General features: G+C 44.3%; 1 protein-coding gene across 1 annotated transcript in view; it reads left to right on the forward strand.

The window, feature by feature from the left end:
- The window catches only part of LOC145353361 (gamma-taxilin-like), a 63,103-nt gene that overhangs the window by 9,385 nt on the left and 35,202 nt on the right, over window positions 1-18,516 (forward strand). Inside the window, exon 2 of the mRNA XM_080204036.1 lies at window positions 17,361-17,673. Coding sequence (XP_080060162.1) covers window positions 17,361-17,673 — 313 coding nt within the window. The remainder of the gene's footprint in view (window positions 1-17,360; window positions 17,674-18,516) is intronic.

Here is an 18,516-nt window from a genome sequence, read left to right on the forward strand (position 1 = left end):
CTGAAAGAATTAATATAATCAGAAGTTAAATAATTAGGAGGAAGAAACCAGAATACGAGAAGTGAGCTAGAAATGTAAAAATGGAGGCAAGTGTTTCTCTAGGTAATTAAAGGAAAAAGTAAGCCTAGTGAGTGAGAATGGGAAGTTAATGGTAGATAATATGGAAATGGGGCATGAAGTGAACAAATAATTTGCTTCTGTCTTCAGTATGGAGGATATAAGAAACTTCCAGTAATTGCTGTAAATTGGGAGGTGGAAGGAAGGAGAACTTGGTGAAATTTACAATCACCTAGGAAAGCAGTACTGAGCAAACCAGTGGAACTGCGTGCTGGCTGACAAACCTCTGGACATAGATGGATACAGAGATGGCTAATGAGGTAATGGATGACTGGTGTTAATTTTCTAGAATTCCCGAGATTCTTGAAAGGTTCCATCAGATACGTATGGGAAGAAGGCAGAAAACTATAGCCCAGTTAACTTGATGTCTGCCATAGGGTAGATACTAGAATCATCATTAAGGCAGTTATAGTTGGGCACTTAGTTTAACTCAAGGTCATCAGGAGGAGTGAACGTGGTTTGTAGATTGGCCTCTTCCTGCAGTCTGAAGCTATTTTCCTTACTATCAGCCACACAGCCAATTTTAATATTGCTCCCCACTTTTTAAGTCTAAATCATTGATATGAACCAATAAAGCAAAGGATCCAGTATTGAACCCTGTAGAACCCGACTGGAAATATCTTTCCAGTCACAAAAACATGAGCCAATTTTGGATTTAAAGATTCACAGCACTCTGAATGAAGAATCAAGAACGAATGATCAATCATTTATCCTGAAGCTGTGTTCTAGATGTTGCAGCCAGGGGAACAACCGTCTCAGCATCTACTTTGCCACTAACAGCAGAGTTCAAACCCATCTGGTTCACTTGTCACTGAATGACAGTATCACAGTCTCCTTGTTAGAAAGAAGGGCTTAACTGCAGTTTATCAAATACATCCTGTGAAAGCACAGATTGAGAGTCACCTTGATTTAAGCTATAAGGAGGCCAAGGTTGAGGGGTGTGTATAAAAATCAAACCATGTAATACAAGGATGCAGTCCAGATGGTGCCTTGGGGGAAGCTGCTGACTCTTTGGGCTGACATTGTTCACCGTCAGATCCACTTTGAGTCACGGTGACGAGAACTGTGTGTCGCCCTCTTGCTCTCTCTTTCACGCTTCCCTCCTCTGATTTGAATTGGGCTTCTGGAGTTCTTAAACTGCCAGCCATGGTGCTTTTTCAGAGCATGTTAGAGATGCAAATGCCTTATGTTATATGAGAATGGGAAGAAACCACTGCTTATGGGAAAAGAAAGAACATAGCTGCTAAACTCAACAAATTATATTTCTGTGCATTACTGTTCCTAGTAAGCTGTGAGAATGATGGCACAATTGGAATTTTCAGAGTGTCAAGGGATATGGAGTTGAAGTGTATTTCAACAATAATCTCATTTAATGGCAGAACAGTCCTTGGGTGGAGCGGCCTGCTCCTACTCATTTATCCTGTTGGAAATATATTTGAGTCACATCTCCATGAATATAAGGCTCTACCTGGGGGTGGGGGTGACCAAATTTAATCCAGAAAGCCAATTAAACCTATTGGGAAGCTATTGGATTGGCTTCAGTGTCAACTGAAGGTGGGTTGGATCAACTCTGAATGAACCTTGATCCACCGTGGGTGTTTGTCCGACCACGCATTACCTCAACCCAATAGCAAAGGCGGAGTGGGAGCTCTGCAGTGAAAGTGCATGTTGAATACCGACACCGCACGCTTTATACAAAACCATTTAGGACTAAGACACAGTTTACATTCGGGATTAAATTGCAAAATTAGCTCTCAGCTGTTGCTTGTTTGTCCAGAATTCGTTTGAGTAGATAAAGTGAGGATTCATCCAGGCCTGAAGCTTCAGTTACACCTGCTAGGAAGTGTTTTTTGTCAATATGCAGAGCTATGCCAAATGTTGATCTGCTTGTGCAAAGCACTTGATGGATGCCATAATAAGTATAGATCAATAAGTTCCTTGAACCAGGCTCAATATCCAGGATTGGGTATTGAAACTTAGTGCCTGAAAGGATGATAGGGGGAAACCCTCAAAACATTTAAGAAGTATTTAGATGAACACTTGAAATGCCATCAAATAGGTTGATAGCTGGTACACACATGATGGGCCAAAGGGCCTCTTTCTGTGGTGTAAAATTCTATGATTGTCACTCCTGTCATTTTCTTTTTATTAAGAATATACTGATTAGCTGACTTACAGGTAGAGTTTGAATATCTTCTGTGACGCATTTTTTAACCATTATACTGACTCTTGGACATCCAAAGCATCTTAATAGTATATTAATTGTGTTTTATTGTCTGTAGACATTTGTCAATAACTGAAAACTAATTTTGAGCCTTCATAACAGAAGCAGATTAAACAACATTTGTTGGGGGCTAGGGGGTATCTGCTTGTAATGTAGCTCTGTAAATGTAAATGTGTGGGAGATTTTGTCCCGGTCTATCCTCCACCAACTGGCTTTCTGGGAGAAAGCAGTCATTGCTGACAGGTGAGGAAATGTATTATTGAAAACGTTGCTGTGGGGAGGGTGTGTGCAGGAGCTTATGAGTGGACAGCATTTCAGTTTGCTTTACTGCTGACTCCCTATTTTGGGAAGAGAAAGGCAGGAAGTGTAACAACAACTAGGAAAAGATTTTCATGCCTTCTGAAAGTGAGAGACCATCTTCAACAGTAAGAGGTGGGTACTTGGTGCACCTGTCAGGCCTGTTTCTTGGGGCTAGGCATAGAACAGAAGATGGTTAGAAGCTAGTGAGGGATGTGTGCTCCTGCTCCTTATTGCCTGGCCCAGGGTAGGTGCGGCTGCGTGGGTGAAGCTTTCTTTCTTTTTCAGTATCCTGTATAGACAAAGACCATCAGAAACATCAGGCCTGAGACTCAGGCTAGGCATAGTTTGCAGAGTATGGATGGTGACTCCATCTTTATGGTGGGATCTGTGACTGCCTCTGCTGTTGTCATTGCTGTTGTTCTTGCAGTCCTGTCACCATTCATGAAAAAAGTGGATGGAATGATGAGCTGGACTCACGTCAGTGTGATGGTGGAGGCATGATCCCTTCAGCCGTGTTGGCCACCTTGACACTCTACGGGAAGTCAGTGTTCTGAAGTGTACCTGGGCCTTGAGAGGGGACTTGTGTGAGCGGGGCCTTCCTACCGGAGGGATGTCTCCAGGCACTGTGCAGCGAATAGTTATCTAAAACATTCTGCTCTTTATCCCAGGATGCTGTGCAAGTCTGCTTCCAGCACTGTCCCCTAGGGGCTGAGTGCTGCTCATGCACCGCCTGATGGCTGCCCCTTGGTCACTTTGATCCCTCCCCAGTTTTGCTGTCAAGATTTGAATGAATTTGTTTTTGCCTTCTGGGATGAAAGGCCACAGTGGGCCTCTGCGACAGTGCACAGACTCCTGTTTGGGAAGGGCGGTTAGGTGCTGCTGTGCCTTTGCATACAGGCAATGACTTTTGCCTTTAGATCCTCCAGATACGCCAGTATGTCAGGGATCCTCCTAGATGATGTACCGACCTGATGTATCTAGACTGCCTCAGAAATGACATACAACTGCTGTTTATAAACCTGGGAGAGTCTTTGTGCCTCCCTGTGTGAGTTGTCTGATTTTACCAGGAACTAACTGGGATCTGGAACAGATAGAGCTTGTATCAGAAGTGGTGACTGTCATCTGAGACCTGCTGTTCAGGAATCCATGCTTCCATTAGCCTCGTGGCTGGTGGAGGAGAGGGCATGGGCTGCCAAGCTGACTAGAATCAGGATGTACTGGATGGTGAAGGGGAAACAGAGTCATAGAGTTTTACAGCATGGAAACAGGCCCTTAGGCCCAACTTTTCCAGGCCCCCCTTTTTTAGTTAACCACTAAGCTAGTCCCCAATTGCCCATGTTTGGCCCATATACCTCTGTACCCATCTTAGTGATGTAACTGTCTAAATGCTTTTTAAAAGTCAAAATTGTACCCGCCTCTACTACTGCCTCTGGCAGCTCGTTCCAGATAATCATTATTCTCTGTGTGAAGTAAATCGCCACCTTTTGTATCTCCCCCCTCACCGTAAACCTATGCCCTCTAGTTTTAGGCTCCCCTACCTTTGGGAAAAGATATTGACTATCTAGCTGATGTGTGCCCCTCATTGTTTTATAGACCTCTATAAGATCAGCCCTAAGCCTCCTATGCTCCAGAGAAAAAAGTCCCGGTCTATCCAGCCTCTCCTTATAACTCAAACCATCTTATCCCAGAAACGTCCTCATAAATCTTTTCTGCACTCTTTCTAGTTTAATAAAATCCTTTCTATGATGGGATGACCAGAACTGTACACAGTATTCCAAGTGTGGCCGTATCAATGTCTTGTCCAACTTTAAGTACCAACTCCTGTATCCGATGTTCTGACCAATGAAACCAAACATGCCTAATGCCTTCTTCAGTGAGCCTGCACTGACCACAATCCCACCCAGGCCCTATCCCCTTAACCTCACACATTTACCCTGTTCACTGTGACTCCACTTTCAAGGAGCTATGAACCTGTACCTCCTAGATCTCTTTGTTCTATAACTCTCCCCAACACCCTGCCATTAATTAAAGTCCTATCCTGGTTAGATTGACTCGGATGGAATTTCTCATCGATGCTGGGCCCTGAATCTACCCTTGGGGACCTCAGTCCCACAGTCTGAGCTGTCTCTCAGAAATACTTTTGGTGCCGTACGCTTTGCAAGGAGGGGTTTCTTGCAGGGGCTGCTTTTGCTCACCCTCCACTTCCTCATCCATGTCAGCCATCTAGGCTCTTCATGTCCGAAGATGTGTGGGTTAGGTTGATAGGCTATGGTAAATAGTCCCATGGTATCAGGAGGACTAGCAGGGTAAATACGTGGGGTTAAGGGGAAAAGGCCTGGGTGGGATTGTGGTTGGTGCAGGCTCGATGGGCCAAATGACCTCCTCCTGTACTGTAGGGATTCTGATGTTCCATCTACCACTGAGAGGAGGTGGTGCCTCCCATAGGAGGCTCCTTTTGAGGGAGTTCTCACATTGTCCATCAGGGTTTTGGCATGGAGCGTGCTGTGACCCCAAAGTAAAGGTATGGATTTGTCAAGGTCAACATTTAAGGGGGAAAAAAAAGCACTGTGCCTTGACAAATCTGCCAACTTGATACTGGGAGCAGTGAGCTGGGGATGCCAACACGGATGCAGCGATCAAGTTTAAAGATGCTCTCCATTCTGTACTTGCTGATCACTACTGATGCTGAATCAGCTGAGGGATGTTTGCTAACAATGGATAAGAGACTTGTAAAATTCTAACAGGGTTGATGCAGAAAGAATGTTCCCGATGCTCAAAACTAAGGGTCTCTTCCCCCCCACCTCGCCCCTCTTCCCCCCACTTTTTCCCCCTCTCTCCCCACCTCAAACAACTCTTGCCCTAAACCTTAAATGTGTCCCATAGTCCTTCCACCATTGGCTAATGGGAACAGCTTTTCTTTGTCTACTCCTATCTAAAGCTGTCATCATCTTGTTGCACTCCTTTATTGAATCTCCCCTGAATCGCCCCAGGTAGGCCAAGCTCAACTTCTCCGCCCTAACCCTTGTAAGCAATTGCATCACTTAACGAAAGGCAGGGTGTCTGAAGCAGTAAGCCTGGCATGCGGATGGAAGATCAGCTGGTGCTAATGTGAAAGAGATTACACTGATAGAAGCCCGAGCTCATAAGCCTGAAGCACCTGTTTACCTGCGCAAAGAACTGGCTATTATTCACATTTTTCATGCCTTTTAATTGAAGCATTTCAGCGGGTCTTGACCACAGCTGCCATTTTGCAACAACATTTGAAAGGATTGCAGTATTAGTAGTTGGTAGTATGGGTGAACGATTCAAATCTGTCTTTGTGTAGACATGAATTTGTATCAGATCAGACAGTTTTCACAGTGATTCAGCCAGTAGCATTCTCACCTGACCTAGAAGATTGTGGGTTCAAGTTGCAACTCCAGCGACTTGCAGGCTTGGTCTAAGTCTAGTTTCTCGCTCGAGTGTCGTTGTGAGGGAATGCATAATGAGAATGCATAATGCATAAATTGCGAGGCATCTTGAAGGGAATTGCTTGATAGAGCAGACGCAGCACGGTTTCATTAAAGGGAAGTCGTGTCTGACAAATTTACTGGAGTTCTATGAGGATGTGTCTAGGGCGGTGGATAGAGGAGAGCCGGTGGATGTGGTCTTTCTAGATTTTCAGAAGGCGTTTGACAAAGTACCTCACAAGAGGTTATTGCAGAAGGTCGAGGGACATGGAGTTGGGGGTAGGGCGTTAGCGTGGATAGAGGATTGGCTGTCAAATAGGAGGCAGAGAGTGGGGGTCAACGGGTGCTATTCGGATTGGCGGATGGTGACTAGTGGAGTGCCCCAGGGGTCGGTGCTGGGGCCTCAGCTTTTTACCATTTATATAGATGATCTGGAGGAGGGAACCGAGTGTAGGGTGTCGAAATTTGCTGATGACACCAAGATTGGGGGAAAGGCAAATTGTGCGGAGGGTGTGGAGAGTCTGCAGAAGGATCTAGATAGGCTGGGCGAATGGGCCAGGAAATGGCAAATGGAATTTAATGTTGGCAAGTGTGAGGTGGTCCACTTTGGTAGGAAGAATGGTAGGAAGGACTATTACTTACGGGGCAAAAAACTGCAGCAGGCGACGGTGCAGAGGGACCTCGGGGTCCTTGTGCATGAGTCGCAAAAACCCAGCTTGCAGGTGCAGCAGGTGGTCAGGAAGGCAAATGGGATGCTGGCCTTCATAGCGAGGGGGATTGAATATAAAAGTAGGGAGGTCTTGCTGCAGCTGTATAGGGCATTGGTGAGGCCGCAGCTGGAGTACTGTGTGCAGTTTTGGGCGCCGCACCTGCGCAAAGATATTCTGGCCTTGGAGGGAGTGAGAGGAGGTTTACTAGGCTGATACCGGAGTTGAGGGGGTTGAGCTATGAGGAGAGGCTGAATAAACTGGGCTTGTACTCGTTAGAGTTTAGAAGAATGAGGGGAGATCTCATTGAGACGTATAAGATGATGAATGGGATGGATAGGATAGAGGTGGAGAGACTCTTCCCGCTCAAAAAAGACAGTAGGACTAGGGGGCACAGCCTCAAGATAAAAGGGGGGCGGTTTAGAACGGAGTTGAGGAGGAACTTCTTCACTCAAAGGGTGGTGAATCTCTGGAATTCTCTGCCCGTTGAAGTGGTGGAGGCTGCCTCGCTAAATATTTTTAAGACGCGGGTTGATGGGTTTTTGATAAGAGAGGGGATTAAGGGTTATGGGGAGAAAGCGGGAAAGTGGAACTGAGCAGCGACAGATCAGCCATGATCTTATTGAATGGCGGGGCAGGCTCGAAGGGCTAGATGGCCTACTCCTGCTCCTATTTCTTATGTTCTTATGAGACATTCAACCAAGATCCTGTCTGCCCCCTCAGGTGGATGATAAGGATTCCGTGACACTACTTTGAAGAAGAGCAGTGGAACTTTTACCAGTGCGCTCAATATTTATCCCATCCGAACACATGAATTCAGATCAGGATCAGGAGTAGGCCACTTGGCCTCGTGAGCCTACTCTACCAAACAATAAGATCGTAGATTTCCTTCTCTAAAGGACATTAGTGAACCAAATGGGTTTTTCCGACAATTGACAATGGTTTCATGATCATCAGTAGATTCTTAATTCAAGATTTTTTTTATTAACTTCAAATTCCACCCTCTGATGTAGTGGGATTTGAACTCTGGGTTCCCAGAACATGAGCTGATTTTCTGGATTGATACTCGAGTGATAATACCACTAGGCCATCGCCTAGTCTTGGACATGTGCTATCAATTTTGATGGTTTTCGTTTGTTGGCAGAGAATCTGCTCAGTTAATCAGAATAATACCTCTGCCCTCATCCTTTGCTCTAAAGGTTTACAGCTTTTGGGTGTGCCTTTATTGATCTACAGTTCTTAGCGTGGGCCAGATGCCTTCAGTGCTATATGGTGACACCCGTAGTCCAGGATTATCAACAATAGTAGCGATTTTGAACTTTTGACTGTTGAGAAATGTGCTTAATTTATCCAATAATATTCGTAGATTAATGCATAATCCATTAACTTTCCTCAACCACAAATGTATATGTTGTCGATTAGGCTTGCTAGTTAGGAGGTACTTTATGTTGGTTAATTTGTAATGTTTAACATTGCTAAATGTTGGAATAAAATATACTCAGGAGGATATTTGCTTACGAGGAAATAGGAGATGCTACTTAATAATAGATGGTCTTTGCATCTGATATGGTGGTTTGTATACTGGCCTCTGAATGAGTCTGGCTCTGATTGTTACTGAATGCTGCTTGAGCGAGAGAGAGAGAGAGAGGAGCTAGTTTCATATTGCAAGATGCAATCTGAAGAAAGTAACTCTTTCTTAATTCTGAACAACAAAGAATGTTGTGTTTTTGTGTCTAAATGCAGGCTAAATGGCTGCTAAATTCATTAGATTAAGCTGAAGGCCCCCCCCCCGCCCCAGCATTGAGACCTTTCAATTGTGAGCAACCTGCATGACATAATCGTACCCACTAACACTGAGTCTTATCCATTGTCAGTTGGAGTCTTTAATTGGGAACATGGTTTTGCTTTGATTTATTATTATTCCATGTATTAGTATGCGTGAAAAGTATTGTTTCTTGCATGCTATGCAGACAAAGTATATCGTTCATAGAAAAGGAAAGGAGAGAGTGCAGAAAATGGTGTTACAGGCATAGCTGGGGCGTAGAGAAAGATCAACTTAGTGCACAATAGGTCCATTCAAAAGTCTGATGGCAGCAAGGAAGACGTTGTTCTTGAGTTAGTTGGCAAGTGTCCTCAGACTTTTTTATGTTTTTCCTGATGGAAGAAAGTGGAAGTGAGCATGTCCGAGGTTCGTGGGGCTCTTTGGACAGTGTCAGTGGATGGAAGGTTAAACTTGAGTGATAGACTGGGTTTCGTCCACAACCCTTTATATTTTCTTGTGGTCTTGGACAGAACAGGAGCCATACCAAGTTGTGATACAGCCAGAGAGCATGCTTTCTATGGCACGTTTGTAAAAGTTGGTGAGAGTCATAGACAAATTTCCTTAGTCTCTTGAGCAGGTAAAGGCATTGGCAGGCTTTCTTAGCTATGATGTTGGAATGGGGAGACCAGGACAGGTTGTTGGTGATCTGGACACCTAAAAATTTGAAGCTCTTGATCATTTCTGCTTTGTCCCCTTGACATAGATATGGCATATTCTCCACTATGATTCCTGAAGTCGATGACTGTCTTCTTCATTTTGTTGACATTGAGGGAGAAATTATTGTCATTGTATCAGTTCTTTAGGTTTTCTATCCCTTTCCTGTACTTTGTCTCATCATTGTTTGAGAGCCAACCCACTGTGGTGGTGTCATCAGCAATCTTGAAAATCGAATTTGGCCACACAGTCATTGGTGTGTAGGGAGTATAGTAAGGGGCTGAGGACACGGCCTTCTGAGGCATTGGTGATCGTGGAGGAGGTTGGTAAATGCATAATGACAAATTCCACTGCATGTCCAGAAGTGTTTTTAAAAGCTGTTGCTAACAGATAATTACAGGTGCTGTTGATCCATGATGTTGCTGATTTTGTCATGCCAATAGGATCACTGGATACTGGTGCCTTGGGTATTGTGTCTCACTTCAGTGCCTAGACCCAGTTTGGGCCATTCCTGGTGGCTTTCTCTTCACTTCAGGGGGGGAGGAGAGAGTGACAGGAAGAGAAAGAGAGATGGACGTGGGGAATTCTGACATGGCTGAGTGGATGAGGGTCAAACGGCCAAACTTCAGAGCGAGTCGGGATGTCTGCTGCAGCCTTTTCGGTTTTGGTGAGAGGGTACAAGGATGGCCAAACAACATGTTCCCCGGAGGCAGGTTGACATTCCAAGTATGTTAATGAGGCTGCATTCCCCACATTTTAAGCCGCTTTACTGTTTTAATTGGGTCCAGCCACGCTTCAGAAACCTGGCAGCTGCAGCAGTGCAAAAACAACTTCAAGAATAAAGTCTTCGCAGCGTGCCTTATTCGTTGTTAGGGCATGATTATCACTGGCAAGGACAATATTTATTGTCCATCCCTAATTCCCCCGAGAAGGTGATGGTGAGCCACCTCCTTTTGTGGGAATTTGGTGTAGGTACACTCACAATGCGGTTAGGAATGAATTCCAGGATTTTGATTCAGTGACAGTGAAGGAATGGCGATATAGTTCCAAGTCAGGATGGTGAGTGACTTGGAGGGGAAACTTGCAGGTGATGGTGTTCCCATGCATCTGCTGCCCTTGACCTTCTAGATGCTAAAGATTGTGGGTTTAGGGGTGCTGTCAAAGGAGGCTTGGTGAACTTTTGCAGTACATCTTGTAGATGCTACATCCTGCTGCCATTGTGGCGGAAGGAATGGATTTTTAAGTTGCTGGATGGAGTCTGGACAAGTGAACTGCTTTATCCTGAATGATGATGACCTTCTTGAGTGTTATGGGAGCTGCACTCATCCAGACACGTGGAGAGACACTCCTGACCTGTGCCTTGTAGATGGTGAACAGGTTTTGGGGAGTCAGCAGGTGAATTACTTTCCACAGAATTCACAGCCACAGTATCTATATGGCTGGTTCATTTCAGTTTCTCATCAATGGTATCCCCAGGATGCTGATAATGGGGGATTCAGCAACAGTAGTGCTGTCGAATATTAAGGAGAAGTAGTTAGATTCTCCCTTGTTGGGGATGGGAGCACCTGTCACTTGTGTGGCATGAATGTTACTTTTTACTTATTAGCCCAAACCTGAATGTTGTCCAGGGCATGCAAACACAAACTGCTTCAATTTCTGAGGACTTGCGAATGGTATCATAGAATCCCTACAGTGCAGAACAAGGCCATTTGGCCCATTGAGTCAGTGTCGACCACAATCCCACTCAGACCCTATACCCAAAATCCTATACATTTACCCCACCTAATCACCCTGATACCAAGGGGGCAAGTTACCCTGGCTAATCCATGCATCTTTGCTCTGAGAGAGGAAACTGGAGCACCTGGTGGAAACTACGCAGACGTGGGGAGAATGTGTAAATTCCACACATACAGTTGCCCAAGCTGGGATTTGAACCCGAATCCCTGGCGCTGTGAGTCAGCAGTGCAAACCGCTGTGACGCTATTTCAAACACTGTACAATCATCAATAAACATCCTTCCTCTGACCTTATGATGGAGGGAAGGTGAATGCAGGCCAAGAGGCACAACTATATTTTCTTAGAATCAGCTCTCCCTCGTACTATGGCTGCATTCAGAGTCCTGCCTCTCCACCGACGTGTGGAGATGTCGGTGTTGGACTGGGTTATGCGCAGTAAGAAGTCTCACAACACCAGGTTAAAATCCAACAGGGTTATTTGATAGCACATGTCACAAGCTTTCGGAGCACTGCTCTTCATCAGGTGAGTGATGAAGGGGCAGTGATCCGAAAGCTTGTGGCTTGTGCTATCAAATAAATCTGTTGGACTTTAATCTGGTGTTGTGAGACTTTTTACTGTCTCCACCCACAGCCAGGACCTCCAAACAGGCTAACATGCGGGTGGAGAGCCCAGTGGGGTGCAAAGCTGTAAGCCGTGAACTGCACAACATGTGGGGAAATGTCTTCTGCACCCATCCCAGTGTAACTGTTACTTTGCCTCTGAATTGACAGCAGAGTTGGTGTATGTTTGCACAGTGCAGGAACAATTCTTCCTTTATCTGTTCGGTTCATCCACCCACTTCCACCCTACCACCCTTTCGAAAACAGAAACGTTCCTTGTCATCTAATGCTTTCTGTTTTTGCACTGGTGGACCTTGCTGGGGTTAGCTCTTGCATGTATATGCATCTTTAACAAAAAAAAAGTGTTCCCAGCTTAACTTTTGCTCTCAAATGAAGCCCAGCAGTCCCTTTCCCGAGAGGATGAGAAGACACCGGCCCTCAGGCCTTTGCCGACACTCGGGTGTGGGGTCTCACCAAAGTGGCTTGATTGACTCACCTGCTGGATTTGATACTGAAATGAATGGCCTGAGTTCAGAGCTTAATTCAATTTGTGGGAGCCTTATCGTGGGTATTTCTGTCTTAGCGTTCTGTTCAAAAGCAGAATTAGCACATGGGTGTGTATATATTAACGTCCCTGTTACTGCCAAATCAACAGTAACTGCTCCCTCCACTGCCTTATAGCTCTTGGCATTGAATTAAAAATATGTGAATATTAAAACATATTCAGGATGATAGTTATCAAGGTAACTATCAAACTTCCATTGTGCATTGTAAACTGTGGTGGGTTTTAAACCACTTTGTTTAGAAACATAGACTATTGTAGTATACAGTACTGATTGCAGTGTGCAGTACTAATATACGAAAAGTAAATTTGCCATAGTCCCAGGTGACCTAGGCTTCTTTCTCCTTTGAGGGAGAAGAGCTGACTGGTGATTTAACCTGCTGTTCACCATACCTCAGGCGAGGGGCAAGGTTGAGAAGGCAGGGCCTTTATGAAGGTACAAGTATGAATCCTTTCCCAGCGTTTTTGCAAAAGTAATAAAGTCTTTTAGTTTAAGTTTATTTATTGGTGCCACAAGTAGGCTCACAGTAACATTGCAATAAAGTTATTGTGAAAATCCCCAAGTTGGCGGCGCGGGCTCGTTGGGCCGAAGGGCCTGTTTCCCGTGCTGTGTTGTTCTTTGCCAAACTCCAGTGCCTGTTTGGATACAATGAAGGAGAATTAATTTAGCATGGCCAGTGCAGCTAACCAGCATGTCTTCCAGACTGTGGGAGGAAACCAGAGCACCCGTAGGAAAGCCACGCAGACACGGAGAGAGCGTGCAGACTCCACACAGGCAGTGACCCAAGCCGGGAATCGAATTCATGTCCTTGGCGTTGTGAGGAAGCAGTGCTAACCACTGTATCACCGTGCCACCCATACAGCGAGGGTGGAGGTGAGATCGAAACCAGAGAAGAGTTCACTTGAATCGGGGTGGGGCGGTGCTGACTGGATTAGCAGCAAAGTGTTTGACAAACTGCACTGTGACAACTACACCACAATGAAGGGACCTGAGGCAGTCGTGTGTTGGGGTTGTGGACTAAAATAAGCACCTATCTTTTTGAAGCATTTTGGACGTTGTCAAGTAGGCCATGCACTGCCCAGTACATAAGTACTCATTTGGAAAATAATAGTAGATGGCAGTGGATTATTTGTTGTGGCAAATAACACGACCCAGTAAGAAAGGTCTTATGACAAGCACCATATTCTGGTGAGACAGTAGAATCAGACTCCCATTTGTCGGCAGCAGTTTGGCTGGATGTAACAACTCGCACGGCCTGATTTTGAAGAGGCACGTTTCCTGTTCAACCATTTCCTGTTCAACGTTCTGAATCAACTCAACACTGGTCAGTAGTGTCACTCAGTAAGTAAAATAGGCTATTTTCAGTCTTGGTTAAATAAAAGCAAAATGCTGTGGATGCTGGAATCTGAAACAAAAGCAAAGAATTCTGGAAAACGTCAGCAGATCATGGCAGCATCTGTAGGGAGAGAAACAGTAAATGTTTTGAGTCCACTTGACTAAAACTAAACAAAAAGGAAAGAAAAATGTTTGGATATTATATTGTACAAGAGGAGTGGAGCAGTGGAGAGTGGAAGCTGGGGGAGGTTGCAATTAAGATGTGGCAAACTTAACAAGACAGATAGCTCAGAGGGGGAGGCGGTGGGGAAGATTGAGATCAAAAATGTATGGGAATTTTTTTAAAAGAATTAAGTTGGAGGAGGAGAGTCCCACTCTGAAGTTGTTGAGTTTTGAGGGCTATAATATACCAAATCTGAAGTGCCTATTTGCCTGTTCAGTCTTCGTACTTGCACATTCCTTGCTCAGTAGGTTAACCTCAGTGTAAAGTTCACCATTCTGTTAGGTGCCCAAGATTTACTTTAGTTTAGTTATTAGTGTCAAATAAGCTTACATTAACACTGCAGTGAAGTTACTGTGAAAATCCTCTAGTTGCCACGCTCTGGCGCCTGTTCGAGTACGCTGAAGGAGAATTTAGCATGTCAGTGCACCTAACCAGCATATCTTTCAGACAGATGCATCAAAAAAAGAGAATCTTTTAAGTAACATTCTTGTGATTGAAAAAGGTGACTTCTTATTCTAAGTTCAAGGTCATGTTGATGGACTGGGCCTGGGATCACCTTTCAGTTTTGTTCTTCCATTATCCTGATGGGGTGCAGTTTAATGGGTACAGACGACCTTAAGGACCTCGTCAACTTGACCTTGTATATGAATCTTGATATTCTGAGTCATCAACATGGAACGTTGCTGGGGATCTGTGTCGAAGGGCCATTTTATGACATAATGGTCTTGGATAATCATGGTGCAAGTTGACTTGGGCCACGTCAGAGTTTCCTGGGACTTTTGATGCCAAGTTTTTCCTAGTTCTCTCCCAATTAAATCAAAGGTGATTACAAGCTCAAGTGACAAGATGGCACAGTGATTAGCATTGCTGCTTCACAGCGCCAGAGACCCAGGTTTGATTGGGTCACTGTGCGGAGTTTGCACACTCTCCTGTGTCTGTGTGGCTTTCCTCTGGGTGCTCCAGTTTCTTCCCACAGTCCAAAGATGTGCAGGTTAGGTGCATTGGCCGTGCTAAATTCACCCTCAGTGTACCTGAACAGGTGCCGGAGTGTGGGGACTCGGGGATTTTCTCAGTAACTTCATTGCAGCGTTAATGTAAGCCTACTTTTGACCCTGATAATTAAATAAATGATGCACTTAGACTATTGAAAAGAAAAATGATGCTGGAAGAGTTTCTGGTTTGAAACATTTGTTGCTGTTTTAAATCCATCATTTTCATTCCACTGAGAGTTTAGCCTTTAACTGCAACAACACTTTTCTAGAAGGAACTGAAGAATCAAACCAATTTTATATTCAGCTATGCTTTTAATTTAAGCTATATTAGAACATAAAGTACCAAAAACGTGCTTTTGAAGGTGCAATTGTGTTTGATCCCGAGGCAATGAACAAACAGCTTTTGTGTTCCAGTATCCCTTTGTACATTCATAATTCATTTGGCCGTATTTTAATTTGATGTTTGATGGGGTAAAAATCAAATTTGACATTGGGACATGTCAGCTTTGTGGATTTAAAGGGAATGTTGGCGATCTGCGACCATGGGGAAGGAATGGAAAGAAATGGTACCATAGTGATAATGTCACTGGGCTAGTAATCCAGAGGTCCAGGCTCATACTTTTGAGGACACAGGGTCATATCTCGCCATGGCAGATGCTAGAATTTAAATTCAATTAATAAAATCTGGAATTGAAAAGCTGCTGAAAGTGACCAGGAAAATGTCATCAGTTATCAGGAAAAACCCATCTTGTTCACTGATGTCTTTTTTAGGGAATGAAATCTGCAATCCTTACCTGGTCGAGCCTACACTTTGACTCCAGACCCACAGCATTGCGGTTAACTGCCCTCTGAAACGGTCCAGCAAGCCTTTCAGTTCAAGGGCAGTTGGGGATATGCAATAAATACTAGCTCACATTCAATGAAAGTATTTTAAAAAGGAAAACATCCTCCTGTTCAAGAATCACGACATATGTGAATTGCGGTAGCGATGGAGAAGGGCAGGATATTTGATTTGACCATGAGGAAGAGAGAGAGCTTCTGTACAGAAAACTCCACCTTTTAAATGGCAGTTAAATACGTGTCTCAATGTCTCAGATGATAAATTTGATAAAGTCAAATGATAAATTTGCTCCAAATATTTGCATTAGAGATACAAAAGCTCCTTTTTGCTTTAGTGGTTTTGCCAGTTTATATTATTTCATCATTACTCCTGTATATGACTCCTATTCATTTGTTGCTTTTATAAATTATAAAACACAAATTAGTTTGCAATTCATTCGTAAATAAACACACTATGATGTTTGCAGGGTAGGGGAATGTAATTATTGATCAGTTAGAACCATACAGTCCCTACTGTGCAGAAGGCCAGTTGGCTCATCAAGTCTACACTGCCCCTCTGATAGAATCATACCAAGATCTACCCCTTCACCCACACACCCACCCCTATCACTGTAACCTTGCTTGTTTACCATGGCTAATCCACCTAGGCTGCATAACTTTAGACTGTGGGAAGAAATATGAACACCCGAAGGAAACACACACAGAGACGGGAGAACAGTCACCCAAGGCTGGAATGTTTTGTGTGTTATTTTTACACACAAAATGGATCAATGGATGAAAGGAAACTTGGAACTGATGAGACTCCTGCAGTTTGTAAAGCCAGGATGAGGTACCCAGCTAACATTCTCGAGCTTTTTGCTGCTAGACTTGTAGAATCACAGAATCCCTACAGTGCAGAAGAAGGCCTTTTGGCCCATCAAGCTTGCAGTGACCCAATCCCACCCAGGCCCTATCCCCGTAGCCCCATGCATTTGCTTTGTTAATCCCCTGACACTAGGGTCAATGTAACATGGCCAATCTACCTAACCCACACATCTTTGACTGTGGGAAGAAATTGGAGCACCCGGAGGAAACTCTCACAAACACGGGGAGAACGTGCAAACTCCATATATACAGTGACCCACGGCTGGAATTGAACTCGGTTCCCTGGTGCTGTGAGGCAGCAGTGCTAATATTGTGTCACTGTGTTGCCCAAAACTCAAGGTCGTGGTTATCTTTACTGAAGGTTTGCTAATAGCCTCATTATTAAATTTCATAACACTAATATTTAATGGAGGATCTAGCAAAATTGTTGTCTAAACTACCAATATCGTGTCTGCGGCAAATTTATACTTGCCCAGCTGTACTTTGCAGCAAAGGTTCCTGGTTAGTTGCTCAGGAGCTGGGCGCTGACCTAGTCTTTTACGCTGTTCTTCCAAGCCTTCCTCCCACGTGCACATTTACTGGTAGTAGCATAGTATACCAAATGTCATCCTAATTTGAGATCAACTCGCATGACATTGATTATCGTGGGAAGAAAGGATTATTCCAGTCAGTAAAACTCTGCATTTACTAGCAGTGCTCAAGATACTCTTAATATTACTTAAAATTCTCTACCTTCTGTCCGCATCCCCCCTCCAACCCATCTAACCACCTTTTCCATTTTTTTTTGTTTGTTTCTTGTAATGCGCTATGCAAAGTTTTTAACATTGAAAACACTTGTTCCATTGTGTTGTACAAACTAAATTTAGTTCATCAAGAACAACATTGCCTCCCTGGCTTCATAATTGATGTCTTTTTCTCAATGTTTTGCTTGCAGTTTAGAGCCGAAACCATGGAAACCCAGGAGGTTTGTGGACTGCACGTGGCTTCCAGAGGCTTGCTGGTCGGCACAGCCTGCACTGACTCCGCTGCAGTCCTTCAGCCGGTGGACGCCACTGCTGAAATCATTGGGAATGCGTGCAACTTGCATCCAGCCTGCTACGCCCGGGAGAGTGGGCTGTTGTCCGTTGAGTCCACGTGTGTCATGTTGGAAACGAGAGGTGAAATCCCTGGCAGCGAGGATATGCGGATGGACCCTGCCGGGGGAGAGCACCATCTGCTTCTGGATAAAAGCAAAGAGAAAGCTCTGGGTGAGTATTCCTGCAGTTCAGTCAAAACCACGACTTTGCCAAGCAAGATGTTGCTGATCTTACTGAAGTGCTAACTGGAAGGAACAAGGCAAGTGAATGAACTGAAGGTTATAATTAGGTTAGAGGCCTGCATAATGTAATGAAAGATTAGTCAGGGATTTAATCCAAGAAAGAAAGAAACGGGGGCGAGCAGAGTAGTGACAGTAATAGCTTGGATCTTGAGTGTGTCTACCAACTAATAAAACTTGCCAAGGTGCTTCCAGAAATAGGCTGAAGGAAAATTGGCACCAGGCCAAAAAGGGAGAGCTATATTCAGGGCGTGTGTGATTGCTTCTCAGAAAGTGAGGTGAAGGATAAAGTGTCTAAAGAGCATAATTCCACAGAGTATAACACAGCAGCGGGAAGCTTTGCTGTGAACGGTGAGGTGAAAGAGTGCAAAGAGCCATTGAACAGGGAGAAATTGAAAGTTTGAGAGTGGATGTAGGAAGAGATTGCAGAGCTGAAAAGATTATTGATGAAGACGCAGATTTAGAATTCAGTGCACAAGATTGTTGGGAGATTCAAAGTGGGAGAGAATAAAAAGCGCATTGTCTGCAGAGTAGTTTTGAAATTCCAGCTGTGGAGATTTACTTTGCTTCATTTAAAATCATTCTTCTTTCTTTCACTCAGATATTCCTGGGCCATATGCTAGCTGTGTCAGGAGAGCAAATAACCTGCATGGCCTTTCCAATTGCACCCTTAAGTGGAGAAGGGTGCAGAAATGATCAATTCAATGCCAATTCTCCATTCTTTTACCTTTCTCCCACACACCACCTTGCAGAAGGCTAATTGAGGTTTGAGATT

This window comes from Carcharhinus amblyrhynchos, chromosome 15 (genome assembly GCF_965287045.1).
Source record: "Carcharhinus amblyrhynchos chromosome 15, sCarAmb.v2.hapA, whole genome shotgun sequence".
Lineage (NCBI taxonomy): Eukaryota > Metazoa > Chordata > Chondrichthyes > Carcharhiniformes > Carcharhinidae > Carcharhinus > Carcharhinus amblyrhynchos.